A 10,596-nucleotide genomic window follows, 5' to 3' on the forward strand; every position below is an offset into this window, starting at 1 on the left:
CTCTAATATATTCTTAAGAAGAAGAACAAAAACATATTTATTGAAATTAATTGCCTAATATTATATATGAAGAATTTCCCTGTGTTAGTCATGGATTTGCGTTTTTAGTTCTTTTGTTATCAGCTACTGGAATGTGGCAAGATGCCAGATCAAGTCAAAACAGAGTTAAATCGTTGTACATAAATGTATTTTCTTATATCTCGTAATCGTAATCGCCTGCCATATCAGAAATTTGTTGGTAAATTTAGACACTTTCTTGTCTTGAACGACCAACAATGATACAAAAATTAGTCAAATTATGCATAGATTTTTAAAACCCCATAACGAGCATAGCGTAGTTGGTAAGTCGGTTGTGTAGTAAGCAGTTCACCTGGGTTCGGATCACAAACCCCGCACATAGGGTTGGAAATTTTTATAACTCTAAAAAGAACCGAATTACCTTAACGTTAAAACCTCTGTAATAGAAACGAAATAAAAAACCCTTCCATGGCAAATCTTTGCTACGAGCCTGATACATTAAATTAAATGCATATGTGTATGTGTAATATGCTGTGTTTATGGTTTGCATTGTATACATATGTCACATCAATTAGTTTTAGATGCCATATAGGACTGTTTTTGAAGATAAAGCTTAGCTTAGGTTAACTGTCCGTAGTTGCTCTTCGTGATTGACCTATGAGTGATAATGCACATTGTACCATCAAAATGATGCTTGGGAGTAGTAAATTATTCTTACTGTGCTTGTTTCATTGACATTTTCATAAAATGGTTAATAACGACGACGGCCACGTCTAATGCTGTTCTACCGGGGAAGAAAAGGAATGTTAATTCGACACTCGATGTTGATAGAGACCGAGACTACCTCTGCATCTCCGAGAGCACGAGCGGTGAAGGAATTGTGTTAGTAGGAGAGGGAAAGTATCAATAGATGCCTTGGTAGACAATACGAATTTAGCAATATGCACGGTAGTCGTTCGTGATCAATTTCCAAAAAAATTTATCGAGCTACTTTAGCTCTGGACAACCGGCCAGCGGGAGTGTTGCATCTTATGTATACTTCAATGATAATTTTCCGATTTGTTTAATAATAGTTTTTGTTCAGCAGCTTGAGCTTGGGTGACTGCCCCTGGTTTTTTACAAAAGGAATAGAAAGAGTCGCAAAAAATTTAATCGAAGGTCGTAAACAAACCGAAGCTACAACAGGAAACTATGAATTTTATCCATGAAGGAAATATGAAGTAATTTTGAGCGGCCTAAACTAAGCCAATAAATACACTAGCAGCTTCACGCGTGTGTCATTTGTTCCCCTTCTCTGTCAGCATACGACCACAGGTCATTCCTGATCTTCACTAATGTCGCTTCCGCTCGAAATGAAACTGACTTAGACTCCAACCCCAACCGCTATCACAATGTATGATAGCGGTTGGTGCCAAAATCCGAACCCGGTTTGAAACGAGAACGGCATAAGGTGGCTAGTACACCGCGGGCAGGTATGGAATAGGAGTTGTATATCAGAGGTGAATGACGACATAGTGTGGCCTCATGTTGCACAATAATACATCTTTATCAACCTGTCAGTTTGTTTGAGCATAAAGATGACAAACTAATTATTCTAATATCCCTAATTTTCTAACTGTACTTAACATGAGCTTTGAAAAATGTCATAATTCGTGTGAACGGACGGTACTACTCACGAAGAAAGATAATTGATGCACGTTCTACTGGTATTAATCGGGGCACTATCTGGCCTTTACAAAGAAAATTAGGCGAGTTAGATTCAGACGGTAGCGTAGCTATCTTTGACATTTCAAAAAAAAAAAGCTTGGAACCTCCCGCAAGGGAACGTTTTAGATTATCCCCGCGTAGTTTGTACGCGGGACAAGACGAGATATCATGCAGACTCCTGCACAGTTAGTAAACTTCTCAGCATTCTGACTGCACGAATCATCCACATGATCCTCGTCGTATTTTCCAGACCGGGCATTATTGCTACAATGGGTGGCCCAATTGTAAAACCTGTCGACTTTGGATACGTACAGGAAGAAAGTGTTTTTGTAGCGTTGTAATAATCGAAAGAGAAAGTAAATAAAAAGAGGCTTTCAATCCATTAAAAAATTTTTTTCTAGATTTAAGCAATTCGTATGAACAAACAATGTTTATCATAATCCTTCATAAAAACAAAATCCCAAACCTAGATCTGAATCTAGTTTTTTTAATAATGTCTAGTTCATACATTAAACAGAAACATTAATATGCATGTGTATTTCGCATCATCCCTTTAAACCGGCATGTACACATTTAATGTGTTTGATAACAGTGATTTTTTTAATTCAGTAAAGTAGTAACATATAAAATATCCCATCTCACTGTTAGGTAGATTCAAGTGGTTTTTCATGTTAGCTCTGTTGGGCTCCACCAATCGCCATTCAAAGCTAATGACATTCGGATTTGGATTTCCACTACAGCAGAAGGTATATTGTTTCTTTGTTCTCTTTCAACGGAATCCATGAACCAGAACTTGCGCAACGTTTTAATCTGCGATGCGACGGTTTCTGTCGGGGTACTATCGAGGAAACATTCGCGCAGATAGCATTCGCTCAATGTGAGTGCGGGGAACAAAGAGAGCTGTGCCGGGAATAACGTGCCTCTATGGTAAAATTTGCCCATGAGTCACTAACTATCCGGTGAGCTAAAAATTTTAACTGGGCAAAACGATTAATTAAACCAACCCGCACTTTCGAGCTCTTGCCCAAACCGGCTTTCGTAGCGTCATAGTTCGTATAGTGGAAGCTGGTGAAATTCTTACTTTCCACATCGCAGAATACATTCAGCCGTCACGTTCCTGTCCAAACACACCAGTGTGCTTACATACTCCTAACTAAAATTGCTTTGAAGCGATCAGCACTCCTAATTAATCAATTTCGCTTTCCGTAAAAAGTTGGCAAGCATCATCATATTGCGCCGACTGCACTTGTGAATATACCGAATATATCGCAGGGGATAGAGCTTAGCAAAGACGAGGGGAAATTGTATCATTCTCACTAGCTGAAACTGAGTGTAATAGATGGTCTGTTTTGCTACACTTGCATACTGTGCTCCAACGATTAGCGTTTAACAATTATAAATAGACATTACGAATATAAGGAAACCAAAAATATTGTAACTGAGAGGTTTACTAGCAGTAGTAAAATTTCAGTGAAGCTTGCGAGAAAAATAACTCGTGTCTGCGTTTTCTCGGTACAACGTTGAAAAATGCTGAAAGAAAGGATGAAACGAAAAAAAACTGTTTATAGTAAAACCTATTTATAATTAAAATATATAACCGGCGTAAGAGAATCGGCGTACTTAGAAACGACGCCTGATAGTAGAAAACGTAAAACGTACGTCCGATCGTAGGATGGTTCACGTCTCGCAGACGAGGAGGAATTATTTTATTTTGGTATTAAATCGTAAGCAATTCTTAGAATTTATTGCATACATGCTGCCAGTGCTATACCGAAGGCAGACGTATTTGCTACGAAATTCATGGCACATTGCCAAACTGTCGTGTTTTATAAAGGATTATTTTAATGTTGTCGAATTAGACTTTCCTGGACCTAAGTCATTCTAAAAATACCGGGTGGAAAATGAGTGCAGTCGTAAATGTGGGATATCAATGTATTTTTATTTATTTTTCTAAAAAAAATCAAACGTGGGCATCCCGCCCCAATCAATCATAACTATGTCGAGCCCTTAATTATACCTACTAGAGTGTGTGTGGATTCATATGACATGAGCACTTCTTCGTTTATAAGTCACTTCGAGCAGCCCACAGTGTAGTGGTAGCTCTGTCATGAGTAGGCGGACACGCTTCGCTGCCATTTACAATGTTAGGCTCATTTGCAATGTCATTCTATCCAACCTGGCTGACCCCTTCCCACGTATAAAATCGCGTATAATGTGCGGACTGCGATTACTATATTCAATGAAGCAGTCGTAGCGTAACCCATTTATTCTGATGCAGCAGAGCGTCAACAGTTTGTCGTAGACCGCAGTACCCACATTGTGCCAGCAAAACTGGTATAGTTACTACTTTTCAAGAAAACTGATGCTCAGAACACAGTTTGAATGAGCAAATTGTTTGCTGGCATAAAATGCTCCAGTACTACTCTTGCAAATAACATGGTTAACGTACGAACTTCACTGTCGGATCTGCGTTCGGGGAAAATTAGTTCAGAGATTTGTTATTTAGAGACAAAAATGGTCCATTGATACAGTGTAAACAAACGGCAAACCAAAGTTGTTTGTAATCCTATACGTACGGACTTTTTTAGAGTATTATTGTGCGAATTGAAGGAAGTTACTATTTTCTTGCAAAAGCAGAAGTAAGCATAATAAATGGTCTGACCATACAGCATATGGCGCTGGTCTCAGTTAGTTTTTTGTTTTTCACACGAAATAATTCGGCACCGTTTCTTTTTCAACGGGAGTAGAAAGGTCAACACTCAAATGAAAGGCAATAGTCACATTTATTAGCCTCACTTGTTTTTGTGAGCAAATCTTGCTTCAATCAAAAGTTACATCTGCTTGAAAACGTTGTTCTCCACAAACAACATGGACATGAATGGGTTAAAAGTAAGTAAGACCCATTAGACTGCCCATAAAAATAAAGAATTTTTGAAAACGCAATCGGCCCACCCCTGATTAGATTCCTAGTCCCACCAGGAGTACTTGCATCAAATTTGAAGCAAATCGGACAAGTCTAGCTACCGGACCAACGTGCCTGAAGTTTGTATGGGATTTTTTGACAATTACATGGAGAAAACCTACTAACTCGCATTTTTGTCGCTAGGTGGCACTGCTTGCATCGTATTATCACTGTAAGTGAAAATAAGAAAGATTATTTAATTGTCTACAACTTTGTCGAAGACTGCTAGTGAATCCGGCTTTGCTAAAAGAAGTTATTAAACTTTTAACGAAGTGATGTCTGAGTCAGTTTTGCATGGGGCCTAGCAGTGCATGGTTGTGTATCAGTACTCGATTCCCGCGAACTATGATTTTTTGTGAAAAAATCGATAGGTTTAGCCCAATAGTATGTTCAGAAGAATTATAAGACATAATACGAGTTATGTTTTGGTTGGAAAATTTTAGTACCAAATGTGACCGCATAGAGGGCGCCAACACTAACTTTTCATAGAAGAGAGATAGAATATCACGATGTTTGGAAGAATTATTGAAAAATGCCTCTTCTACAACTTTGTAGAAGACACCTAATTTCTATCTCTTTCCGTTGAAAAGTTAGTGTTAGCGCCTTCTATGCGGTAAAATGTGGAACTAAAATGATCTAACCAAAACATAGCCCGTATTATTTACTACAATTCTTCTGAACATACCATAGAGCTAAATCTTATGATTATTTCACAAAAATGTTTAGTTCGCGCGAATCGAGTACTGGTACACAACCATGCACTGCTAGGCCCCATGGAAAACTGACTCAAACATCACTTCACTAAAAGTTTAATAACTTCTTTTAACACAGCCGAATTCACTAGCAGTCTTCGGCAAAGTTGTAGACAATTAAATTATCTTTCTTATTTTCACTTACAGTGATAATACGATACATACAATGCCACCTAGCGGCAAAAATTCGAGTTAGTGGGTTTTCTCCATGTAAATTATCGAAAAATCCCATACAAACTTCAGGCACGTTGGTCCGGTAGCTAGACTTGTCCGATTTGCTTCAAATTTGGTGCAAGTACTCCTGGTGGGACTAGGAATCTAATCAGGGGTGGGCCGATAGGGGTCATTTTTTTCCTGTCACTCTAAAGACAGAATGCGAGAATATCGCAGAGAAATAATAGTGCCAAGGCTTGTTCGTAATGATCGATCTTACCAGAATGGGAAAGTTGTTTATAACTTCAGCTTCTAAAAAATGCGTGCGACACACGTAAAAATGTTTAGAAACTGATTCGAAAGACAAGAAATTGGGAGAGTTTTTGAACGTTAGTAACTTTCATTGTACTGACCCGAAAAACATGTACTGCCGGAATATTTGTACTGCCACTATACGCAAAACTGTCCCAACTGCTATTGGATTCCCTATACACATGGTACAATTATACATAGAGTGGCAAGCAACAAATCAATTGGAAAAATGTATACTAATTTTGTATTAATCGATTCATGCCCAAGTAGTCTATGAACAACAACGTTTTTATATACCAGTAACTTTTGGTTTCGACAAAAAATTACTATAACTAGTAATGCCAATAACTGCGGTTATTATTTTTTATTCAGGCACTAAGATATTAGTATTGTCAGTAGAACTGAAGTTATTGCAATTAATCTGATTGGATGCCGCTGGAATAGTGCTGCCAACGGTTAAGTTAACGGTGAAAAATACAATTTTGATATATGTTCGCTGGCTAGCAACGTTATTGAAAACTGATAAAACATATCAATTTAGACTGTCTTCAATTGTATTTTCCATGCATTTGAATTATTGTACATATGTTAGAATAGTGATGAGCATCCTAAGACGAAAACTGAGCAGCTTCTAGCACTGCGAGTGAAGCACATACGTTGATCAAAACAGGTCTTTCATGTTTCTTGACCTCCGAAGTTCTAAAAAGATATTTTTGAACCCCTGCGTTGCTTGTGAGTGTAGGAATAATTGGGAATAATTGAATACGAAAACTAGTCCGAGTTATTTGATTTAATAAAATTCGCCGATGCTCAGTGTTGCCATTTATGTCAATTTATCAGTGTGACATAGATTTTTATGCGCGATTACTGATCTAACATAGATTTTTACAGATTTCAAATACTATAGTTACATTAAATTGCACAGGTTATTATGAACTATTTTTTCTCTTAAGATTTATTTGACACGGCTCAATGCATTAGCACAACTGAGCCGTGGATTTTTTTTAAATTACACAATAAATAAAACTAAAAAATACTAAGAGTGTCTGTCAGCCAGATTTTGTTGACGTAGTTTACTGCTGCGTGTTGAGATCCTTTTCTTTGGCGGTGAGGCATTAGCTAGTATTTGGTTTATGTGTAAGTGTCGGTCGCTGCTTGTTAGAGTTAGTTATCTGTAGTAGATGAGTTTTGACTAGTTTCTTCGGCGCATGTTTTTCCGTAGTGGACTGTCTGGTTATGTGATCAGCGTTGTTTGCTTATAGGTTACGCCATTCTTCGGTGATTTGCAGTGATAGATCATTAATAAGAACGTCCATCATATCATTTTCCATATACACGGGAATCTTGATTCTGATGTCATTAAATTTGACCTTGTGTTGCATGTTGTTCTTTGCAATGAAGTTTTCCGTCTGTGCTAAACTTCAAAACATAATCAAAACAGGTATAGCTGAATGCACATAACTTTTGCGAGGTTAAGCTCCATTTTAACAACTAGATATGTTCCACCTCCAGAACTGTGGGTCTAACACGAGTTATATTAAAGTCGATCGAAATTGTGTTATCCTGTAGCACGTGCACTTTTGTTTCCTTTGGCAGACTCCTCATTGCGCACCCGGGGCAACGATACAATACTGCACTGCCCTGGTTATAGAACAAAGTAATGGCTTGCTTGCTTGCTTATAGCGTAGCGAAAATAAATAAAAATGAAATGAAATAAAGTATCGATACTGTACCTCTTTTTCTTTCAGAGACAAATACAGGTGCGGTATTTGAACAATACAGATTTTCACCAATAATGGCTGGCAGCTCTGTCGCTATCAAAGAATCTAATTGTTCCAGTGTTCGGTCCAGCTTCGGTCAGGATTTCAGTTAATGGTTTGTAATCGCCGCTGGCTCCACTCTGAAGCAAAGAAGTTCGTCATCGTGGCGCGCTTTGTGGCGGTTGTATACAATCGAGCGCCCCTATACAAGCGCTACTGGCGAAAGGTGAGAGTATCGAGTACAGACGACCAAACCCATGAGGAGGCGGAAGTCGAGGCCGCCCGTGTCGGAAATAGCCAAAACCTGCGGCTGGAGGTGCTCGTTAAGGATGCCTTCTTCTCGAAAGGCAACATGGTTGTGATCATGGATGACGAGACGTATCTGATATCTGGCAGAAGACCGCCAATATACGTCTCCAAGGAAGGAGACGAACATCGAGGTAAAGTACATCTCTCACACAAAATCCCCCAAGAAAGTCCTTCTGTGACTGACAATCAGTGAGAAGGGGGTGTTGAATCCGGTCGTTTTTTGCAGCTTGCGGTCAGAAGTACAGCACAGGATGCTTACAAGCCTTCATTAGGAAACGGCACTTGAGAAACGATGTCGTGTTGTGGGGGGTTCTTGCCATAGCTGCTTTCTGGTCGCTACAGGAGATGGGATGTTTGAAGATCCCAGTTATCCCTAAGAACGCCAACTTCCTAGCTGTCCCACCTGTGCACATTTGAAAACTTCCGAACAAGCTTGAAGTGAAGGATCTATTCGCATAATTTCTTGGCGAACGCCGAAAGATATTCATGAAATTTATTTCCACAGGCTTAGAAAAATATTCCGTTTGTTGTTTCGGGTGATTTTAACATAGACATTTCAAAGGAAGAAAATATGAAATGCTTCAGACTTCATCTTACCTCTGAACCTTCACTAGCAACTACACTTGCGTTGATCACGTATGTGGAAAGCCGAAGATTTACTTAGTACCTTCCATATCATATACCCTTTTTTACGCTGAAGACAGTTTGGAATCTGCAAAATGCAAGACATAGTCAATTATAGCCGGATGACAACTTACAGCTACACCAATCATGTAGTTACGATACTCCATTGATGTCCCTAACATTACTAACATCTTTTTTCTTCACAGTGGTTCCAAAATATTCATCAATGAGGAGGAGAAAAGAGAAATAATTGTGCATAGTTACCTTAAAACCCCTCAGCGTTGTAACCGTTGTACCTTAAAGCCCGAGTTGTAACTCGGGCAGCTGATAATGTGGCTCGAATGATCATAAAGTGCAACGAAACCCCCACGTCTTCCCGCAAGGTGCAAACCAAGCGTCCGAATGAAATCGTTGGTCGTTTACTAGGTTGACTCCAATATCTCGGCTTATGATTTGGCGAAAAAACTGAACGCTAGTCGCTGTACTGTGCAGCGAATCCATCAGCGAGAAGATATCAAATGTTACAAAGCAAGGAAACAAGCGGACCGAATCCACCGAAGTTGTGTATTAAAAATAAACTTAAAACTGGTCACTATGTGATTTTATTTTATTTTACGTATGAAATAATCCCAACCCCTTTGGCACTTTTAATAAATGAACTATTTCGCGAATTGACGGCCGAATACGGCTATGATAAAAGTCGATCGCTTTCGTATTTATCTGAAGTAATGTCGCTTTTTGCTTTAGTGGCCCCCAAAATTTTACTTGATGATAGAGGAGTAAAGGTACTTTGATTTCTTAAAGTGAAAAAAACAAAGCGTAATTGCGAACGCCTTTGTAGAACCCATTAAAGGATATGATTTTATTTTTTTTAAGCTAAAGGATTACTATATGTGATTATTTTAAAACTACATTTAAATTTGTACTACATATGCTAGCAAAAGAGTAAGATGTTTTCGTGTATTTAGAGATAAAAAATGAGAAAATAGTGAATACAGACGGAGCTACTGCACGTGCCCAGAACTCATTATTTTTTTAATTTTTTTTACGGTCAACACGATATCTCCACCAATCGATCTGTTTTTGAGAAGGAGTTTCTTATTTTCAACAATCAGTTACATTGCATGTACCGTCATCGGGGCTACTTTATGCCAAAATTGGAGAACAATATTTCGACTTGTAGTTCACATTTTATGTGGTTTTTTAACGAAAGAAAAACATTCGTTAAATCAAACTTCTACTGTCGTCATAAAACAAAGTAATTTCATAAAACAGGCTCAAATATCGTTCTTAAATTTTGGCGTAAAGTAACCCCCGCGGCGTATAGTAACCCGAGCTAACGATAACTCGTTATTTGTTCGGTAAACATGTATATTTTTTGTTCCAAAGAATATAGCGAACCATATCTCGCATACGATATTACATAAATCTTATTTGAACAATGTTGGTTTTCGTGAATTCTTACCCTAAAAAAGTCATCCGTACCTTGGAACTAAAACATTAATTTCGACGAAATAGCTATAAAAACATTTTTCGTACATCTATGTTCAATGTCAATCACACAAGGGCACAGGGGAAGGTCCCACTAATATATCGATTTCCTAAAGTAGCGAAGATAATTTTTTCAATGGTGCCTGCAAACGCACTACTCTGAAGTCAAAGACTTATCTCTGATCACTGCGGTTGGTTCGCCAAAATTATCAGTATGCAAATGCTGTTCAGTTCCAGGTATTGAAACAGCGGACTTTGTCGTTTGAATAAATTATAGATTAATGAGTTTTAACCGCGTAACGTCATTCGATGTGCCTGCAAATGTGATTGATGAACAAAAAGAAACAACACAGAAACGCACAACCACTAGTCAAACTCACTCGTAGTGCGATAGTGACTACCGCAGAAGATTGCAGAAGTAAACGGCAGGATATCGAACAACGCTAATTAGGGGAGCGGAACGAGTGCTGACTTCAAGATTTTCCGATCCCAATTTGTGCTTAGCGGC

At 38.5% G+C, this 10,596-nt stretch overlaps 1 protein-coding gene across 1 annotated transcript in view; it reads left to right on the plus strand.

Moving 5' to 3' along the window:
- Window positions 1–8,847, plus strand: part of LOC131675996 (uncharacterized) — a 34,605-nt gene extending 25,758 nt beyond the window's left edge. Inside the window, exons 2-3 of the mRNA XM_058955119.1 lie at window positions 7,653–8,104; window positions 8,804–8,847. Of these exons, the coding sequence (XP_058811102.1) occupies window positions 7,777–8,104; window positions 8,804–8,847 (372 nt within the window). The 5' untranslated portion in view covers window positions 7,653–7,776. The remainder of the gene's footprint in view (window positions 1–7,652; window positions 8,105–8,803) is intronic.
- The last annotated feature ends 1,749 nt before the right edge of the window (window positions 8,848–10,596 follow it).

Source organism: Topomyia yanbarensis, chromosome 1 (genome assembly GCF_030247195.1).
Source record: "Topomyia yanbarensis strain Yona2022 chromosome 1, ASM3024719v1, whole genome shotgun sequence".
NCBI classification, from domain to species: domain Eukaryota; kingdom Metazoa; phylum Arthropoda; class Insecta; order Diptera; family Culicidae; genus Topomyia; species Topomyia yanbarensis.